General features: G+C 37.3%; 1 protein-coding gene and 1 long non-coding RNA gene across 2 annotated transcripts; both read left to right on the plus strand.

The window, feature by feature from the left end:
* The first annotated feature begins 6949 nt into the window (after window positions 1-6949).
* LOC116406291 lies at window positions 6950-8215 on the plus strand. Its single transcript, XR_004219321.1, has 3 exons — window positions 6950-7176; window positions 7263-7313; window positions 8165-8215. It is a non-coding gene; the product is annotated as an uncharacterized LOC116406291 (long non-coding RNA).
* A 666-nt stretch (window positions 8216-8881) lies between these two features.
* LOC116406285 lies at window positions 8882-14876 on the plus strand. The gene is made up of 2 exons (XM_031889986.1): window positions 8882-9891; window positions 14827-14876. Exons 1-2 carry the CDS (start codon window positions 9066-9068, stop codon window positions 14874-14876), a joined length of 876 nt encoding a protein of 291 aa, XP_031745846.1. The 5' UTR covers window positions 8882-9065.
* The last annotated feature ends 8081 nt before the right edge of the window (window positions 14877-22957 follow it).

Here is a 22957-nt window from a genome sequence, read left to right on the forward strand (position 1 = left end):
AATAAACCTTAACCCTTGATCCTTGATCCTTGCAGTGGATTGGAAGGTTCGGCACTCGACAAGATCGAGAATAATGGATTCCTATCAGCAGGTTTCGGCATCGACAAAGGATTTCGGAGGAAATGATAATTTTGGAAATGGGTGTGAAGAAAAATAAGGTTGAAACGATTTTTGTTGGGGAGTGGGAAAATTATGGCGTGGGGAGAAAAGGGAAGACATGGGGTTCGATTTACAGGGATTTAACAAAGAGATTGTGAGGAGATTTAAGAGCAACGACAAGAATGGCCGAATGTTAAAACCCAAAAGACTAAATGGCCAATTGAATGTTTAAGCAGATTGATCTGCCTGTTAGTTGTTTTCTTGCTTCTTTACGGAAATGAGGTAGAAAGAGTAGAAAGATAACATAGTTCACTTTGTTCTTCTCTTTATAAAGTAGCCAATGACTTAAAAGAAAGACATTGAACAACAAGTGACCATTAGAAAATAATATACAGAAGAAAGAATAAAAAGATAAGCAGAAATTGGAAGAAGAAAAGAAATGGAAGAAAAAATACCCCAAAACTTCAAAATGCAGTATGATCATAACAAATTTGTATCATCATGGACAGATCGAACAAACTCCAAAACAGATTTTGCAGCAGGCTTCCAACTCAAATAAACAGCCTCCATGCTCCCAAAACGTTCCTAAGAAAGGATTCAGCTCCCTACCAACCAACATGAATCACATCCCATAACTTTCATTTCTTCAAAAAAATGTAACTAGCTCAAGGTAAAAAAAAAAAAAAACAGAAAAAGAACACTAACCAACTTTTAAGGAATCAGCTCCCTGCCAACATGCATCACATCCCATAACTTTAATTTCTTCAAATACAAAGGATTTAACTCAAAGTAAAAAAAAAAAACAGAACACAAACTCTAACCAACAAAAATAGAAAAACCAACCTTAACCCTTGATCCTTGCAGTCCATCGGGAGGTTCAGCAGTGGACATGATCGAGAACATTCGGTTCCCATCCACAAGTTTGGCCATCGACAAAGATTTTCAGAGGGAAATGAAATTTTTGGAAATGGGCAGTGAACAAAAATAAGGCTGAAATGATTTTGTTTGGAGAGTGGGCAAAATTCTGGCGAGTGAGGAGAAAAGGGAATATGGGTTCGGTTTACAGGGATTTTTCTTAATGGTTGTTGGAAGAACAAAGAGATGTGATGAGGTAAATGTAATATTATATCTTCTAACCATTGTCAACTTAAATATGCTTTTGACTATAACAAGTGGGTTTGCTGAAATTGAATGATCAATCCCACGAAAACTCTGAAACCGGAGGATCTCGGCGCGCATTTTACTTGACCTAAGCGGCTGGCTTGGCTCCCTCTTTTTTTTCTCTCTCCCTCTCTACCGGCTGCCATGCTGGGTGAAGAAGTCTAAGCACCTACTAGGCGGGATCGGGTTTTGCTTAGACAAGAAAAGCGGAGAGAATCCCCACGAAAACTCTGAAACCAGTGGATCTCGGCGCGCGTTGTACTTGACCTAAGGGGCTGGCTTGGCTCCTTTTTTTTTTTCTCGCTCCCTCTCACAGGCTGCCATGCTGGGTGAAGAACTCTAAGTACCTACTAGGCGTGGGTCGGGTTTTGCTTAGGCAAGAAAAGTGGAGAGGATCCCCACGAAAACTCTGAAACCGGGGGATCTCGGCGTGCATTTTACTTGATCTAAGCGGCTGGCTGGCTTGGCTCCCTCTTTTTTTTCTCTCTCCCTCTCTACCGGCTGCCATGCTTGGTGAAGAAATCTAAGGACCTACTAGGCGGGATCGGGTTTTGCTTAGGCAATAAAAGCGGAGAGGATCCCCACGAAAACTCTGAAACCGAGGGATCTCGGCACACATTTTACTTGACCTAAGCGGCTGGCTTGGCTCCCTCTTTTTTTTCTCGCTCCCTCTCTACCGGCTGCCATGCTGGGGAACTCTAGTGACCCACTGGGCGGGGGTCGGGTTTTGCAACCCTTAAATTTAATTAAATAGAATTAAACTAAATTATTAATTAATTCTTCAATTATTTAATTTCTAAATTAAATATTTTATATTTGATTTAATATAGATTTGAATCATACTCATATATGAATTTCTCTCATAACCTATTGTTTGAATTTGTATCATATACGTATTAAATTTTAATCTATAGTTTTATTACAAATTTAATTCATATTAAATTAATATTTGAACTCATTCAAATATTTATTATTTCATAAATTAATTTTAAATCATATACAAAATTAAATTTATATAATAAAGTTCAATTAAAAGATAAATTTTATATTATAATATATCACCATACATTATACTAATTTTCAAAGTAAATATGAACATTTCAAATTACAGTCAATATGTAATAACCTTAATACCCTTTACATACTAGAAGGGACCTAATAAATTTACATTTCAAAGTGAAATCAATTTATTTACTTTAGTTGTCGTATTATCCTTAAGAGCACCTCATGCCTCCACATCAATAATCATTTTATCTCATTGCAACAATCACCCATATAAAATATTGAATCAACATATGGTTCTGTACTAATGATGAAAAACTTGGCACTGAGCCAAGTATCTCCCCCAATAATCGTAAAGTGATTCATCCTTTCTTGTGTGATGCCATAGATTTTCTTCCTCACACTAGTAGCATAAAAGGTTGAAAAGAACTTTTCCAAATATTGTCTCTACATCTACTCCCATGAAATAATGCTCCCTGGTGACAAGTAATAGAGCTAATCTTTCACTTCTTCGTGTTACGAGAAGGGAAAAGCTCTCATGTTCGTCTCCTCAAGGGTTATAATGTGAGGACTCATAAACTACTACAAGCAGAAAACCTGAAAATTAAAGTATGTACAACAAGTAGTACTAGAATCTCGTAGCTTATATATTAAAACAATTAGTATTAGTACTAGTAACTTATAAACTACAAAAAAAAGTGTAAAAGCTTACACAAATCGCTAACAAAGCTTGCATATTTGTTCAATCTCGTCAATCTCCTCTTGCGTATATGCACTTTTTTGTATTAAACTACGCAAAAAGAAAGGTATGGAAAGAATAAGTTTAGATAATTTATGTAATTTGTAACATATAAAAAGTGAAAGTAGAAACTTACAAGGCTAGTGATGGGAGTACTAGAATTATGCACGATTTCATGTATATACTTTTGGACATAATACCCACACCCAACCAAATCCAATTGACGAGGACACTGCATGCATATAAATTACATACAAATTATTCTTATGTTTCATTGAAAATAATTATGTGTCAATGCAAATTACCTTTATAGGTTTCCATTTCGGATTTGACCGATAATGTTGTAAATCATGCTTAGCTTGCCATGTTTTTAATCCTCTATACATTTGGAAACATTAGAATTAAAAGACAATGAAGTCAAATAAGAAGTAAATCATAAGTCACATTTATGACTCCATGGATGTCTTCGTTAACTTTACTTTGAAGAGAGTCCAAAACATAAACACAGTTCTCTCGAAGATCGATGACATGCAACATCCAATGAAAACTACAATAAACATCTTCAATGTGAGTATACATTTAACCTCAATGAAAAACATAATAATGTGTTAATCTTATTTATTTACCCAGTATTATACGGAATTAGAACTATTTGTTCCAAGGTAGCCGCTTCTAACTGGTTGGCAAAATTTCTGGATCAGAGGTCACGATCCTTGATATGTGATGTTATTTTTGCTTGGTCATAACAAAAAACTTGCTTCCACAATCACATTCATCCCAAAGATATCTAAGTAAAAGCAACCTTAGTTAAAAAGGAACAAAATAACTAGTAGTGTCGAAACTTTAGGAATTTTCAGAGCATTGTAATCCCAAGAATAAAATTAACATGAACGCATGGAATAAAATATTGTATTAAAATATTCCTATAAACATTAAAATTTTAAAAGTGACAACAAAGTTAATTACCTTCACTTCTTCGTTCATAGGTGTGTTGCCCAAATCCTCATCGGCATAGAGATCTATGTTAACACTTCTGATGGACGATCTCAAGTGATTATGACTCTTCTTGTAACTTTTGCTTTTTGATTCATCTTCTACAACTTGAGAACTTGCAATTTTCTCTTTCCCTTTCACTGTCTTGAAATATAGTGATTGAGAGACAAAACCATCCATGCCACGTACACGTCCACCATCCACGTCCACGTACACGCACACGAACACACCCACACACACACGTGCACACACACGAACACACGCAAGAACGCATGCACACATCCACAGACACATGCACGCAAACACGCACGTCCACCCATACGGGCACATGCGCACTCACACACACGCACACCCACCTACACGGGCACATGCGCGTACAAGCACATGCACGCGCACAAATGCGCATGCACACACGCGCGCGTACATGCACATGCACACACACGAACACATACGCACGTGCACACACATGCACTCGCACCCACCCACCCACACGGGCACATGCGCACTTGCACACACGCATCGACACACATGCACGCACGCGCACCCACACGGGCGTATGTGCACTCATACACACACAAGCACACGTACACCCACCCACATTGGCACACGTGCACTCGCACACGCACATGCATACACCCACACACAACCACGCCCCATGCGCATGCACGCACACGAACACACGCATGAACGCACACACACATCCAGACAGCACGCGCACACACACACACATACATGTACGAACATACGCACACCCACCCACACAAACATATGCGCACTTGCACACATGCACACACACACACCCACACACATGCACGCACGCGCACATGCACACTCATCCACACGGACACATACGCACTAACACACGAGCACACACACACCCACACAGACACAGCGCACTTTCACACGCACACACAAGCACACGCACGCGCACACGCATACGTACACACCCACATACATGCGCACATGTGCATGCACACACACGAACACACGCATGAACGCACGCACACATCTACACACACACACGCACGCGCACACACAATCACCCACACGGGCACATGTGCACTTGCACACACCCACCGACACACATGCACGCACGCGCACATGCAGATCCACACACACTGACACATGTGCAGTCATACACACGCACGCACACACACCCATATGGGCACACGCACACTCTCACACGCACACACAAGCACAAGCACACGCACACACACAAGCACATGCGCATGCACACACACGAACACACGCATGAACGCACACACACATTCACACATGCACACACACATCTACACACACATGCACACACGCACACACGCACACACACAAACGCACACGCACATCAACCCACACGGGCAACGGGCACTCCACATATGCACACACACATGCACACACGTACATATGCCACAAAGATGTGAAAATGAATTAAATTTAAAAAACAATTACATTAATTGTGTTAGAATGACTTTTAAACTATATTCATTTAACTTAATAACATTAATTAAATTATAATTTCTATTAATATTGATTTAAGAGTGTCATTAGTGTAATTATATCAATATAATGCGGTCTTATCCAATTTTACCAACAAAAAACAAGTCAAATATGGACTACAAAATCCACACTCTTTGTCATAAGAGATATAATAACGTTTTTATGGGTCATTTTAAAAAATGACAAAACAACTTTTTCTTTTGAATTTTAGCAAATAGCATTTTTTATCTGAAAAAGATACATCAACCCATAATAACACTACAACAAATCTGGGTTTGTAGTGTCAGGTGAAAAAAATGAAAAATTATCTTTATTGTCGTTTTTGAAAAGGTGGATCAAACCGACATTAATGATAAAGGTTTAATGTCGTTTTTAAATCGACATTAATGATCAGCCAGTTTTATTTTTTTAAATTTTTTGTATTTTGTAAAAACTGACATTAATGACCCCCCATTTTTAATTTCTTTTTAAACAATTGTTAGGTTTTAAAAACTAAAATTTTCCTCTCTTTCTTACTTTTATCTTTCTTACTTTTCTCTTTCTTACTCTACTCTTTCCCTATCAATTTTTCTTTTCTTTCTCTTCAAGTTGGTTTCTAATTTTCTTCTCTTCTCAATCTGTGACCCTAGATCGCGAACGGCAACCAATCTTCATCGTGCTTCCGCCGCAAAAATCCTTGGGTTTCGTCATTTGATTGTTAACTTGTGACTGCTAGGTAGCATTATTGATTATTAATTGTCTTTATTTTTTCAAATGTGCAGCCTTATTCATACTATCTTTTGTTAGAAAAATGAAAGAGAGAAGGCATAGAAATGAGCTGGTAACTAGCATTCTTGTAGGTGGATTTGCCAAAATGGAAAATGTAGAGTAAGTAATTTTTGTATAGCTATTTGAGTGTTATGTGAAGCACAATATCTTCATAATGTGATGCGTTTTGGTTTTCGATTGAGATCAATCTTGGTAATTAATTGTTTTGAATTGTGTTTTTATTTTATCTTTAGTAGTAAATGTTTTTGTTTTCTTTAGTTTAGTTTGAGTATTAGTCTGTTTTGATATATTTGTAGGTTGCATCTATTTATCCATATATTTATATTTGATCAATACCTAGCTAGTGGAGTCTCTTCTTTTTATGGGCTTCCTGTAATGCCCCAAAGGTATGTATATATATATTTTGTTTTTAATTTTATATATATATATATATTTTTATACTTAATTTAAATAAAAAGAAAAGAAAAAGAAATTTACCTCTCTCTCTCGCGCGCACACAACCCCTCTCTCATTTTTCTTTTCTTCTCCTTCCGGTACCCTAGCAGCCGCCCACCCATTTTCCCTATTCTTCTTCCCGTCCTGCCGCAGCCAACCGCAGTCAGCCGCCCCATCCGTTCGCACAGCAACTGCCGTCGGCCATCTCCATCTTCTCTTTTCCTCTCCGTTCCGTCCAAACCCAGCCGGACGTCCTGCAACCGTCGGCCGCCATCTCTGTTCGCGAAGCAAGGCCGCCGCGTGAACCTGTAACCGCCGGCTGTCTCCCCTCTCCTTTCTCCTCTGTTTTCAGCCCAGCCGCCGCCGATTTCTTCTCCTCCGTCGTCTGCACTGCCGCGCGACTCTCCGGCCATCTGTATACGGTCTTTCCGCCGCACGTCATCTCTTCGCAAAGCCACTGCTCGATTTCTTTCGCGAAGATTTGGGTAAGTTGCAAAAAGATTCACATTGGGTTGAATTTAAATGACTGATGCGTTTGAAGGAATTATTGAGAAATTGTCTTAATGTTTAGGTTCGTTCTTCATAGACTTCAACGTGGTTAAGGAGCTTAACAAATTTGAAGGTAAGGGATTTTCTACTGGACTCACTTATGATTGTGAATTGTATGTCTGAATGATTATCTTTGACTGAGTAAAGATGTTGAATGATACTTATGTTATATACACGTATGGGTGTAGATTCGGTGCTGAATGTACACTGTGGATTGACTGAAAATATATACATATGCATAGGAATTGAAGTAACTTAATGTGGAATGCATATTGTGATTGTCATGGAATATATATATATGTGTGTGGATGTGGACAGGACGAAAATTGTAGATTATGCTTGTATGAGATGCAGATGCGATCTTGTGATTGTCGTTTAGATTGGGTGTCGTTACGTTAAAGTATGACTGTGTGCTGGTGATCTGAGGGGTGTATTGACTGTATAGTTTGATTGACTGATGTATTAGTATGTTATTGACAGACATATGACCTAAGTGAGATAAGTTGACTGTTAGGACGTTGAGAGAAAGAACTCTATGTTTTGAAGTATCTGAAGGATGGGTTGAATGGAATGACGGGATAAATTGTTAGTTGTATTGGGATGTTTACCTTGTAGGTGTCCCACGGGATCACCAATTTATTTTGCACCTTCGGAGCATTTGACTGATATGTGTTTCTGCAGAACACTTGACTGATATGTACGTCCCTCGGGGCGTTAGACTGATATGTACGTCTCTCGGGGCGTTAGACTGATATGTACGTCCCTCGGGGCGTTAGACTGAGATGTGTATCCTACGGATCACAAGACTGCGACTGTACAGGGGTGTCCCAATAGAACTTTAACAATTTATTTTCCCTGACGAGACCAGTAGAGGGTCTCTTACTGAGTATTGTTATACTCACCCTTCTTATGTTTAATTTTCAGGCAAAGGAAATAAAGGTGGCAAACCGGCGAGGGGCAGGAAGGAAGCGTGATGCCATAGGAAATGTGTATTTTGCTTCCGCTTATTTCTTTTGAGGTTTAAGATGTACTAAACTTAGTTTACAAACTTTTATTTGTAAATAGTGTTATTTTAAGTTTTCTTGAATATTTGAAAATCAGGCCTGATAATTGTTTTTAAATTGACTTACGTTTCATTTTGTATCAATCAAAGTCTTTTGTTAAAAATTAACCTCGACTTACTTAGAAAAGTTGGGTCGTTACAGTTGGTATCAGAGCCTAAGTTTTAGGTTCTGTAGACTGACTTACGATGTAAGTCTATGTTTTTGTGTTCCTATGGCAAACGCGACCCTTCGTCTCTCGTCAGGTATGCTTTATGCTTATATGTATGGTTTATTTGCATGACCTTGCCTAAATTAAACTAGATTGCATGACGATAAAGACTTGCTTATGTTTATGATTAAGATTTTGTTAAAGAGTGTTGTTGGTGGATAATAGGAATTATGCCGCCAAGGGAAGAAGTACGTAGAGGAGGTCGTAGAGGCCGAGGTAGAGGAGCAGGAGGCCGAGGTAGAGGAGTAGGTCGTAATCAGCCTACTGAGGGTCAAGCTGAACAGCGAATTCCTGCTGCACCCGTGACTCACGTTGAGTTTGATGCACTGTCTGCTCACATGGAGCAGAGGTTTACAGAACTTATGACAGCATAGCTCAAAACCAGCAGGCACCTGCAGTCCCACCTGCACCTGTAGTTCCCCCTGCACCAGCAGCCCCTCCTGCACAAGAATTACCTAACCAACTTTCTGCTGAGGCGAAACATTTGAGGGACTTTCGGAAGTATGACCCTCAGACGTTTGATGGGTCACTGGAGGATCCTACTAAAGCTGAAATGTGGTTGTCCTCTGTGGAAACCATATTTAATTACATGAGATGTCCTGAGGAGCACAGAGTTCAGTGTGCTGCTTTTCTACTGAGGGACAGAGGCATTATCTGGTGGAGGACTACAATGCGCATGCTAGGTGGAGATGTGAGGCAGATTACCTGGGATCAGTTTAAGGACTGCTTCTATACCAAGTTTTTCTCGGCTAACCTTAGAGACGCCAAAAGCCAGGAATTCTTGGAGTTGAAGCAAGGATATATGACAGTCGAGGAGTACGACCAGGAGTTTGATATGCTGTCACGTTTTGCCCCTGAGCTTGTTAGTAATGAGCAGGCTAGAGCTGATAGGTTCGTCAAGGGATTGAGAGATGAAATTAGGGGTTTTGTGCGAGCACTAAAGCCCACTACCCAAGCTGAAGCACTGCGTCTGGCAGTGGATATGAGTATTGGGAAGGATGAAAGACAGCCAAGGAGCTTTAATAAGGGATCGTCGTCGGGTCAAAAGAGAAAAGTAGAGCAGAGAACTGTAGGAGTTCCTCAGAGGAACATGAGACCAGGTGATTCTTTTCGCAGTTTCCAGCAGAGTTCTGGCGGTGCAGGAGACACTACTCAAGAGAGGCCAGTATGTAATACGTGTGGGAAACGCCACCTGGGTCGTTGTTTGATGGGAACGAGAGTCTGTTATAAGTGCAAGCAAGAGGGACACATGGCTGATAGGTGTCCCTTGAGATCTACTGGGGCTGGATCGAGCAGTCAGGGAGAGAGACCTCCACAGCGGGGTACAATCTTTGCCACTAATAGATCAGAGGCAGAGAAGGCCGGCACAGTAGTGACAGGTACATTACCAGTAGGGCATTTTGCCTTGACCTTGTTTGACTCGGGATCTTCTCATTCATTTATTTCATCGCTTTTTGTGACGCATGCATGCTTAGAAGTGGAACCCTTAGACTATGTTTTGTCAGTGTCTACACCGTCTGGAGAAATTATGTTGTCTAAGGAAAAGATTAAAGCATGTGAAATTGAAATAGCTGGTCGTACTGGACGTAACCTTGTTGGTATTAGATATGCGTGACTTTGATGTAATTTTAGGTATGGATTGGCTAGCTACTAATCATGCTAGTATTGATTGTTCTCGTAAGGAAGTTGTGTTTAGTCCCCCTACTGCATCTAGCTTTAAATTCAAGGGAGTAGGAACAGTAGTACTGCCTAAAGTAATCTCAGCTATGAAAGCTAGTAAACTACTCAGCCAGGGTACTTGGAGTATTTTGGCAAGTGTGGTGGATACTAGGGAAGGTGAGACTTCTTTAACTTCAGAACCTGTGGTAAGAGAATACCCAGATGTATTTCCAAAAGATCTTCCAGGACTGCCGCCACATAGAGAGATTGATTTTGCCATTGAGTTGGAGCCAAACACTACTCCTATTTCTAGAGCCCCTTATAGGATGGCTCCTGCTGAGTTGAAAGAACTGAAGGTACAGTTACAGGAATTGCTTGACAAAGGCTTTATTCGGCCTAGTGTGTCACCTTGGGGTGCACCAGTATTGTTTGTGAAGAAGAAGGATGGGTCGATGCGTCTTTGCATTGACTATAGAGAGTTGAATAAAGTAACAGTCAAGAACAGGTATCCTTTACCCAGAATCGATGATTTGTTCGATCAGTTACAGGGAGCCACGGTGTTCTCTAAGATTGACTTACGGTCAGGTTATCACCAGTTGAGGATTAGAGACCGTGATATTCCTAAGACTGCTTTCGTTCGAGGTATGGACATTATGAATTCATAGTGATGTCTTTTGGTTTGACTAATGCACCTGCTGTATTTATGGATTTGATGAACAGGGTGTTTAAGGATTTCTTGGACACTTTTGTGATAGTCTTCATTGATGATATTTGGTTTATTCCAAGACTGAAGTCGAACATGAGGAACACTTACATAAGGTTAGAGACTCTTCGAGTCAATAAACTGTATGCTAAGTTCTCGAAGTGCGAATTTTGGTTGAAGCAGGTGGCTTTTCTTGGTCATGTGGTTTCCAGTGAGGGAGTTTCAGTAGACCCTGCAAAGATAGAAGCGGTTACCAGTTGGTCTCGACCCTCTACAGTTAGTGAGGTTCGTAGTTTTCTGGGTTTAGCAGGGTACTACCGGAGGTTTGTGGAGGATTTTTCACGTTTGGCTACTCCTTTGACTCAGTTGACAAGGAAGGGAACTCCGTTTGTTTGGAGTCCAGCTTGTGAGGATAGTTTTCAGAACCTTAAGCAAAGGTTAGTTACTGCACCGGTCCTTACTGTACCAGATGGATCTGGAAGTTTTGTGATTTACAGTGATGCTTCCAAGAAAGGACTGGGTTGTGTTTTGATGCAGAAAGGTAAGGTGGTTGCTTATGCCTCTCGTCAGTTGAAGAGTCACGAGCAGAACTACCCCACACATGATTTGGAGTTGGCAGCAGTGGTTTTTGCATTGAAGATATGGAGACATTACTTGTACGGTGAAAAGATACAAATCTTTACTGACCATAAGAGCCTAAAGTACTTCTTCACTCAGAAGGAGTTGAATATGAGACAGCGAAGGTGGCTCGAGTTGGTAAAAGATTATGACTGTGAGATATTTATACCATCCTGGTAAGGCGAATGTGGTGGCTGATGCTCTTAGTAGAAAAGTATCACATTCGGCAGCACTCATTACTAGACAGGTACCATTGCATCGAGACTTGGAGAGAGCTGAGATTGCAGTGTCTGTGGGGAGAGTCACCTCACAGCTAGCTCAATTAACGGTGCAACCGACTCTGAGGCACAAGATTGTTGATGCTCAGAGTAATGATCCTTATTTGATGGAGAGACGTCGCCTTGTTGAAACAGGGCAGACTGATGAGTTCTCCATATCCTCTGATGGTGGGTTGATGTTTGAGAGACGTTTATGTGTGCCAGCGAACAGTACAGTTAAGATTGACTTACTAGATGAAGCCCATAATTCCCCATTTTCCATGCATCCTGGTAGCACGAAAATGTATCAGGATCTAAAACGATTTTATTGGTGGCGGAATATGAAAAGGGAAGTGGCGGAATTTGTTAGTAAGTGTCTAGTATGTCAGCAAGTTAAGGCACCTAGACAGAAACCAGCAGGTTTATTACAACCTTAAGTGTGCCAGAGTGGAAGTGGGAGAATGTGTCGATGGATTTTATTTCAGGGCTGCCTAAGACCCTGAAGGGTTTCACAGTGATTCTGGTTGTCATAGACAGGCTTACGAAATCGGCACATTTTGTACCAGGAAAATCCACTTATACTGCTAGTAAGTGGGCAGAGTTGTATTTAACTGAGATTGTGAGACTGCATGGAGTGCCTGTATCGATTGTTTCTGATAGGGATGCACGGTTTACTTCCAAGTTTTGGAAGGGACTTCAGACTGCTATGGGTACGAGATTGGATTTCAGTACAGCCTTTCATCCACAGACTGATGGTCAAACTGAACGTTTGAACCAAGTTTTAGAGGATATGCTACGAGCTTGTGTTATAGAGTTTCCAGGTAGTTGGGACTCTCATCTACATTTGATGGAGTTTGCTTATAACAACAGTTTCCAGGCTACCATCGGTATGGCACCATTTGAGGCTTTGTATGGCAAATGTTGTAGAACCCCTGTTTGTTGGAGTGAGGTTGGTGAACATAGATTGATGGGACCTGAATTAGTTCGGTCTACTAATGAGGCTATTCAAAGATTAGAGCACGTATGCAAACAGCGCAGAGTAGACAGAAGAGTTATGCAGATGTACGGCGAAAAGACCTTAAGTTCGATGTGGGAGAAAAGGTATTCTTGAAGGTAGCACCTATGAAGGGTGTTATGCGTTTTGAGAAGAAAGGAAGTTAAGTCCTCGTTTTGTTGGACCATTTGAGATCTTAGAGAGGGTTGGTGTTGTGGCGTATCGCTTGGCATTACCACCATCTCTCTCTGCAGTTCATAATTTTTCCATGTTTCGATGTTGAGGAAGTATGTGGCCGATACATCTCATGTAGTGGACTATGAACCCTTGGAGATTGATGAGCATTTGAGCTATGTAGAACAACCTGTGGAGATTCTGGCTAGAGAGGTAAAGATGCTTCGTAATAGAAGCATTCCATTAGTAAAGGTTTTGTGGCGGAATCATCGAATTGAAGAGGCGACATGGGAGCGAGAGGAAGAATGAGGACTCGTTATCCAGAGTTATTTCAGGATTAGAACTTTCGAGGACGAAAGTTTCTTAAGGAGGGAAGAATGTAATGCCCCAAAGGTATGTATATATATATTTTGTTTTTAATTTTATATATATATATATTTTTATACTTAATTTAAATAAAAAGAAAAGAAAAAGAAATTTACCTCTCCTCTCTCGCGCGCACACAACCCCTCTCTCATTTTTCTTTTCTTCTCCTTCCGGTACCCTAGCAGCCGCCCACCCATTTTCCCTATTCTTCTTCCCGTCCTGCCGCAGCCAACCGCAGTCAGCCGCCCCATCCGTTCGCACAGCAACTGCCGTCGGCCATCTCCATCTTCTCTTTTCCTCTCCGTTCCGTCCAAACCCAGCCGACGTCGCTGCAACCGTCGGCGCCACCATCTCTGTTCGCGAAGCAAGGCCGCGCGTGAACCTGTAACCGCCGGCTGTCTCCCCTCTCCTTTCTCCTCTGTTTTCAGCCCAGCCGCCGCCGATTTCTTCCTCCGTCGTCTGCACTGCGCGCGACTCTCCGGCCATCTGTATACGGTCTTGTCCGCCGCACTCATCTCTCGGCAACACTGCTGATTTCTTTCGCGAAGATTTGGGTAAGTTGCAAAAAGATTCACATTGGGTTGAATTTAAATGACTGATGCGTTGAAGGGAATTATTGAGAAATTGTCTTAATGTTTAGGTTCGTTCTTCATAGACTTCAACGTGGTTAAGGAGCTTAACAAATTTGAAGGTAAGGGATTTTCTACTGGACTCACTTATGATTGTGAATTGCATGTCTGAATGATTATCTTTGACTGAGTAAAGATGTTGAGATGATACTTATGTTTATACACGTATGGGTGTAGATTCGGTGCTGAATGTACACTGTGGATTGACTGAAAATATATACATATGCATAGGAATTGAAGTAGACTTAATGTGGAATGCATATTGTGATTGTCATGGATATATATATATATGTGTGTGGATGTGGACAGGACGAAAATTGTAGATTATGCTTGTATGAGATGCAGATGCGATCTTGTGATTGTCGTTTAGATTGGGTGTCGTTACGCTAAAGTATGACTGTGTGCTGGTGATCTGAGGGGTGTATTGACTGTATAGTTTGATTGACTGATGTATTAGTATGTTATTGACAGACATATGACCTAAGTGAGATAAGTTGACTGTTAGGACGTTGAGAGAAAGAACTCTATTTTTGAAGTATCTGAAGGATGGGTTGAATGGAATGAGGGGATAAATTGTTAGGTTGTATTGGGATGATTACCTTGTAGGTGTCCCACGGGATCACCAATTTATTTTGCACCTTCGGGAGCATTTGACTGATATGTGTTCTGCAGAACACTTGACTGATATGTACGTCCCTCGGGCGTAGACTGATATGTACGTCTCTCGGGGCGTCTAGACTGATATGTACGTCCCTCGGGGCGTTAGACTGAATGTGTATCCTACGGGATCACAAGACTGCGACTGTACAGGGTGTCCCAATAGAACTTTAACAATTTATTTTCCCCTGACGAGACCAGTAGAGGGTCTCTTACTGAGTATTGTTATACTCACCCTTCTTATGTTTAATTTTCAGGCAAAGGAAATAAAGGTGGCAAACCGGCGAGGGGCAGGAAGGAAGCGTGATTGTCATAGGAAATGTGTCATTTTGCTTCCGCTTATGGTTTCTTTTGAGGTTTAAGATGTACTAAAACTTAGTTTACAAACTTTTATTTGTAAATAGTGTTATTTTTAAGTTTTCTTGAATATTTGAAAATCAGGCCTGACATAAATTGTTTCTAAATTGACTTACGTTTCATTTTGTATCAACCAAAGTCTTTTGTTAAAAATTAATGACCTCGACTTACCTAGAAAAGTTGGGTCGTTACAGTTTCGTCATTTGATTGTTAACTTGTGACTGCTAGGTAGCATTATTGATTATTAATTGTCTTTATTTTTTCAAATGTGCAGCCTTATTCATACTATCTTTTGTTAGAAAAATGAAAGAAGAGAAGGCATAGAAATGAGCTTGGTAACTAGCATTCTTGTAGGTGGATTTGCCAAAATGGAAAATGTAGAGTAAGTAATTTTTGTATAGCTATTTGGAGTGTTATGTCAAGCACAATATCTTCATAATGTGATGCGTTTTGGTTTTCGATTGAGATCAATCTTGGTAATTAATTGTTTTGAATTGTGTTTTATTTTATCTTTTAGTAGTAAATGTTTTTGTTTTCTTTCGTTTAGTTTGAGTATTAGTCTGTTTTGATATATTTGTAGGTTGCATCTATTTATCCATATATTTATATTTGATCAATACCTAGCTAGTGGAGTCTCTTCTTTTTATGGGCTTCCTTATATTCCATGTTCTTTTATATATATTTGAGATTTTCACCTTCCATAAATGAAATAAATTAACTATTTTCATTTAAAAAGAAAAACGATCCAATAGGAGTTTGTAAGATTATTTATCATCTCCATTGTTTAACTTTCTCTATAAAAACAATGTTGCTATTGATGGGTAAATTTATACAATTAAGAGTAAGAAGCCTATAGACTAGCATTGCTAAATTGAACATTCAAAATTTGCTTTGAAGTAAGAGTCGAGGATGGTATAATTATTCTTTAGTTGTATTCCTCTTTTTCTTATAGATCTTTGAAGAACCAAATTAGGTTATTTTCTTCTTCTTAATGAGTTGTTTGATCAAAGCTTATTTTCTTCTTTATTTTTGCAGCACTTTTGGTTGCCATTTCAATTGTCTTCTTTGTTGCTGCTACATTATTTACTCTACTGAAACTTTGTGGTAATTTTAATTTTCCACATTTAGATTGCAGTCTGTTTAGTTTGATTTTAATAATATGTACTAATTTTGCAAATTCTAGATTTAATCTTCCCTAGGTTGTAAAGTATATTTTGGTCTTAGATAGCCAGCCAAGCTAAGCTAAGTAGATGGAAGCAATTGTTGAAGTTGAAGATTGTGAAAGCGTTTAAGATTTCTTATTTAAGTCTTGTATAGGATCTAGTTTCATGTATTATAATAGAATGTATATACAAACGCAATATTAAGATTTCATTTTCTATATACAAATGTAAAAGAAAAATATTGTAGTTCCTAAAATAATATTAATTTTATTGATTTGTTGTGTGAGAAAAAAATATTTATTTACACGTATCTAATGTCAGTTTATAAAAATGAACAATAATGAATAATTATATATTTTTTTGTAAAAATAGATCCAAAAACAAGACTTTAATGTCGGTTTAAAAACGATATCAAAGGCAAACCGACACTAAAGGTCAACAATAGCACCATAAAAAATGTCGGTTTTAAAACCAACATCAATGACCATAACCGACATTATACGATGCATTTGATATCGTTTTTAAACCGACATCAAAGCAAAAACGACATTAAAGGCCTTTAATAACGCTAGCATAGATGTCAGTTCCGAACTGACACCAAAGATCATTAATGTCGTTCGAACTGGCACCAAAGATCATTAATGTCGATTTTAAACCGATCTTGAATGGCAAATTTCTTCTAGTGTAACCAAATTTATATAATTTGAGAATCAACATTTTAATAATTTTATTCAATCTTACTAACTTCAAAATAACCAAATTGAATTTGAATTTCAAATAACAAAATTATAATTTAATAGTATTGAGAATCTCAAACGATAGATTTTGTATCAAATAACTTAATTGAATTTCAAAATTAAAAATATCAACTTGTTCGATATCTTTATCTCAAAATAATATTAATGACTTGAATATCAAAATATATTAAATTATTATTTTAAAATTGAAAGAACTCAACATTAAGAAATATCACTTGTTCGTATACAAGCACACGCGCACACGAGCACACCAAACACACACACACAGTGCACATGCGCACACATGGACACACGCACAAACACACGCGCATACACAATGCACACGCTAGCGTACACGCACACTCACCACAGCACACGCGCACACACACATATGACAAAGATGTGTAAATGAATTAAGATTAAAAACAATTACAATAATTATGTTTAGGAGTAAAAATCATGTTCATTTGACTTAAAAACATTAATTAAATTATAATTTCTATCAATATTGGTTTAAGAGTGTCATTATTTCAATATAATGGGGTTTTATGCAATTTTACCAACAAAAATAAGTCGAATAAGAGATATAACAATTTTCTATGAGTTATTTTAAAAAATGGAAAAACTATTTTTTCTTTTGAATTTTAGCAAATAACATTTTTTGCACGTGCATGGTATTTTAAAAATATCCACCTTCTCCAACTGTAATTATTTAGTTTCTATGTTGTAATTAATTTATGTCATTTATCACTTTTAATTAATTTTTACTTGAAAAATATACATAAAAAATATACATCAATCCATATTGCAACTTTTTTTTAATATCTTGGGACTCAACTAATTGATTCAATATTTTAATAACTTTATTCAATCTTACTAATTTCAAAATAACCAATTGAATTTGAATTTCAAAATAACAAAATTATTATTTTTCAGAATTTGAGAATCTCAACATAGATTTTGTATCAAAATAACCTTAATTGAATTCAAAATTAAAAAATATCAACTTGTTCGCTATTTTTATCTCAAAATAACATTAATGGCTTAAACATCAAGATAACGAAATTATTATTTTAAAATTGGAAGAATCTCATCACTAAAAAATGTCAACATGTTCGCACACGCACGAACGCGCACATACACATGCACGCAAGCACACTCGCACACGTGCGCACGCACGCACTTTTGCACACACACACACATACATATGCACGCACACCCATCCACACTTACCTACACACGCACGCGCACACGCACACACACACGAACACACACGCACACACACACACACGTATGTATAAAGATGTGTAAATGATTAAAATTAAAAATAATTAAATTAATTGTGTATAGAAAAACTTTTAAACCATATTCATTTGACTTAATAACATTAATTAAATAACAAATTTTTATCAATATTGGTTGAAAAGTGTCATTAGTGTAATATTTTAATTTAATGGAGTTTTATCCAATTTTACCAAACAAAAAAGTCGAATATGGACAAGTAGATCCACACTCTTTGTCATAAGAGATATAGCAACGTTTTTATGGGTCATTTTAAAATGCCAAAACTACTTTTTCTTTTGAATTTTAGCAAATAGCATTCTATCACGTGCATGGTATTTTCTAAAAACCAAAATATCCATCTTCTCCAACTGTAATTATTTTGTTTCTACTTTGTAATTAGTTTATGTTATGCATTTATCAACTTTTAATTATTTTTTTATCTGAAAAAGATACATAAACCTATATCATAAATTTTTTCTTAATATCTCGAGACTCAAGTAATTGATTCAAGATTTTCGTAATTTACTCAATCTTACAATTTTCAAAATAACCTAATGGAATTGAAATTTCAAAAACACCAAATTGAATTTCAAAATAACAGAATTATTATTTTTCAAAATTTCAAAATCTCAGATAGATTTTGTATTAAAATAACCTAAATTGAATTTCAAAATTAAAAAATATCACTTGTTCGCTATTTTATCTCAAAATAACATTAATGACTTGAATATCAAGATAATAAATTATTATTTTAAAATTGAGAGAAACTCAACATTAAAATAATCAACTTGTTCACACACAAGCACACACGGACACGAGCAAACGCGCACACACGTACACACGCACGTATGAGCGCACACACACCGACACACCCACGCGCACAAGCACATACGCGTCCGCACACACACAGACACACATAAGCACACACACAGACACACACACACGTGTGCACATCAGCACACAAACACGAATGCACACACGCGCACACACACACACACCACATGCACAAATGTGCACAAACGTACACCTGCACGCGCACACACTCGCACGCATACACACACGCACGAACGCACACTCACACCCACACGCATACCCACACACCCACACGCACAAATGCACAAAACTGCGTAAATGAATTAAAGATAAGAAACAATTACATTACTTGTGTTTAAAAAGACTTTTAAACCATGTTCATTTGACTTAATAACATTAATTAAATTATAATTTTTATCAATATTGGTTGAAAAGTGTCATTAATGTGATTATTTCAATATAATGCGATTTTATCCAATTTTACCAAAAAAAAAAAAAACAAGTCGAATATGGACTAGTAGATTCACACTATTCATAAGAGATATAACAACGTTTTTATGGGTCAATTTAAAAAAATGGCAAAACTATTTTTTTTTTTAAATTTTAACATATAGCCTTATTGCACGTGCATGGTAATTTATAAAATATCAAAATATCCACTTTCTCCAACTGTAATTATTCCGTTTCTACGTTGTAATATATTTGTGTTATGCATTTATCAGCTTTTAATTATTTTTTACCTGAAAAAGATACATCAACCCATGTCATAACTTTTTTCTTAATATCTCGAGACTCAACTAATTGGTTCAAGTTTTTATAACTTTATACAATCTTACTATTTTCAAAATAACCTAATTGAATTTGAATTTTAAAATAACCAAATTGAATTTCAAAATAACAAAATTATTATTTTTCAGAATTTTAAAATCGCAACGATAGATTTTGCATTGAAATAATCTTAATTGAATTTCAAAACTAAAAAGTATCAACTTGTTCACCATCTTTATCTCAACATAACATTAATAGTTTGAATATAAAGATAACTAAATTATTATTTTAAAACTAGAAGAAAGTCTACATTAAAAAATATCAACTTGTTTGCACACAAGCACATGTGCACACCACCCACACATGCACACGCACAAAATGTGCATACACGCAAACATGTACGCACACATGTGCACACACACATGTACGCACGTGTACACACACGTACACACGCGCGACAGCCACACACGAACATACGCAGAAACACACACACATACACGCACATGCGCATGCGCACGCACCCACACAAACTCACACACGCACAAAGATGTGTAAATGAATTAAAATTAAAAAACAATTACACTAATTGTGTTTATAAAGACTTTTAAACCATGTTTATTTGACTTAAGAACATTAATTAAATTATAATTTCTATCACTATTGGTTTTAAAATGTCATTAGTGTATTTATTTCAATATAATGCGGTCTTATCCAATTTTACCAACAAAAAACAAGTCGAATATAGACTAGTAGATTCACACTCTTTGTCATAAGAGATATAACAACATTTTTATGGATCATTTTGAAAGTGACAAACTACTTTTTCTTTTGAATTTTAGCAAATAGTATTTTTTGCACGTGCACGGTATTTTATAAAATACCAAAATATCCACATTCTTCAACTGTAATTATTTTGTTTCTACGCTGTAATTAATTTATGTTGTGTATTTATCAGCTTTTAATTATTTTTTACTTGAAAAAGATACATCAATCCATATTGCCACATCAATCCATACCAAAACGTTCCTAAGAAAGGATCATCTCACCCATAACTTTAAATTCTTCAAACACAATGCAATTAACTTAAAGCAGAACAAAACAAAAATCTAACCAACAATAACAAAAAATAAACCTTAAGCCTTGATCCTTGCAGTCCATTGGGAGGTTCAGAACGGGACATGATCGAGAACAATCGATTCCGAGCTGCAGGTTTCGACATCGACAAAGAATTTCCAAGTAAATGAAAATTTTGGAAATGGGTAGTGAAGAAAAATAAGGTTGAGAGGATTTTGTTTGGTGAGTGGGAAAAACTCTAGCCAGTGGAAAGAGAATGGAAGAAATGAGGTTTAGTTTACACAGATTTTTCTTAATGATTGTTGGAAGAAAAAGAGATTGTGAGAAGGTTTAACGGGCAACGACAATGGCAGAATGTTAAATCCCCGAAAAGACTAAATGGCCAATTGAGAGGAAGAAGGAAGAAAGAAATTTCTTTCAAGCTAGGGAAAAGACAGAGGAATGGGAATTGAATTGTACGTTTGGTATGGCTATATGCAATTTTCTTGCTTCTTTATGGATATGTTGTACAAAGAGTAGAACGATGACATGGTTCACTTTGTTTCTCTCTTTACAAAGTAACCAATGACTTAAAAGAAAGACATTGAACAACAAATGACCAATAGAAAACCATTATATCCAAACAGCAAGGTACACAAACCTAGTAGAGGATGACACATGCAACTTTGTCCATTGGGTAGAGAGAGGTGTGAAATGTGAATGTCCGCACAAAAATAAAGGAAGAGTAAGAATTTGAGAGGAGAAACTCCAATTGGGATCAACACGTGGGCAACAACATGGCTTCTTACCAACATGAGAACTCAAAAGAGACAGCAGATGTTCTAGAGAAGCCAATGAACTCTTGGAATGTGAATCTGCACTTTCCTGTAATACTTTGAGTGTGAATTAGTTCTCTGAAAACACCTGCAGAGGATAATCCATGGCAAAACAGAATATCTATAAAAAAACCAGTTGCAAGTAGAAGAAAAAGGAAGTACATTTATACCTTCCCTGTCAAAGTGATATCCCTAATCAACGCATATGCATTTCTTTCCAGGAAGTAACAACAATTTTACAAACCCATGGAGTTCAAGTTGTAATAAGAAAATAATTGTGTCTAACAATAGAGTTGCAGGTGTGTTAGAGTTCACAGGTGCAGCAAAAGTTGATTCCTCAATTGGTTTATATCAAGAACAACATCAAGTAAGAATAATTCAGAGGAAAAATAAAGACAACTTATCATATATATAAATAAGATTAATCTGAATTCGTTAGCTGAAGGTAAAAAAACCTTTATGTCAGTTATATATATCTGAACAAAATCTAAGAAATATATCACTTTTCAACAAAAGAAATATATCATATACAATTAAAGGATCACAACATAGAAAGCCAACAAAATCAACAATGATAGATCAAACATCTGTTTTTCCATTCAAAACGTTAAAAAGGATAAGTTTTTAATAAGGAATGTTGAAATGGAAAAAACTAATTACCTATTATGGTGTACAGTCTGGATGCAAGCATATGCAATTTCTTAACTCTCTAATCCACTAAGGCCTTGTTAAGTACATAATCCTTGCTAGCGAAAATGCTCAACATATCCCCTATATATGTAAGAGAGAGAAAGGTAAGAAAGTACTAACACTAAGAGATATGTGCTAGCAATTAGAACACTTTAAGATGATATTATCAAATTAGAAAAACCAAGCATAAAGCAACATAAGGGAAAATAACAAACAAGGGCACCACAGTGGTTCAGAAACCAATCAATATTTTTCATTTGTCACTTTTATAATAATTTCCCAAGGGAAAAATCTCATACATAACAAGCCTCGTTTTCCCCCTACTATTGGAACGGGAGGATTCCTCCTCTTTTCAAAGCCCTCGTCAAACTCAATGCTAAGTTTGACTGCTCCCGTTCGGAGTGACAACAAGCCTTGTTTTCCCCCTAATGTGGATCGGGGAGGATTCCTCCTCTTTTCAAAGCCCTCATCAAACTCGATGCTATGTTTAGAACGCTAAGAGTAGGTAGTCGGTTTTGGTTAGGCCAAAAGTGAAGTTTTCCCCCATTTTTTATGGTGTTTTTCTAATGTATATTGGATATGTTGTTTGATTTTTTTTTTATAGCTCTTGATTGTCTTACTGTTTTATGTTTTGCATTGTCAAGTCTCTCTTTTCTTTCTTTGGTATGCAATGTGGTAACTAGGCCT

The sequence above is a fragment of the Cucumis sativus genome, unplaced genomic scaffold, assembly GCF_000004075.3.
Source record: "Cucumis sativus cultivar 9930 unplaced genomic scaffold, Cucumber_9930_V3 scaffold83, whole genome shotgun sequence".
NCBI lineage: Eukaryota > Viridiplantae > Streptophyta > Magnoliopsida > Cucurbitales > Cucurbitaceae > Cucumis > Cucumis sativus.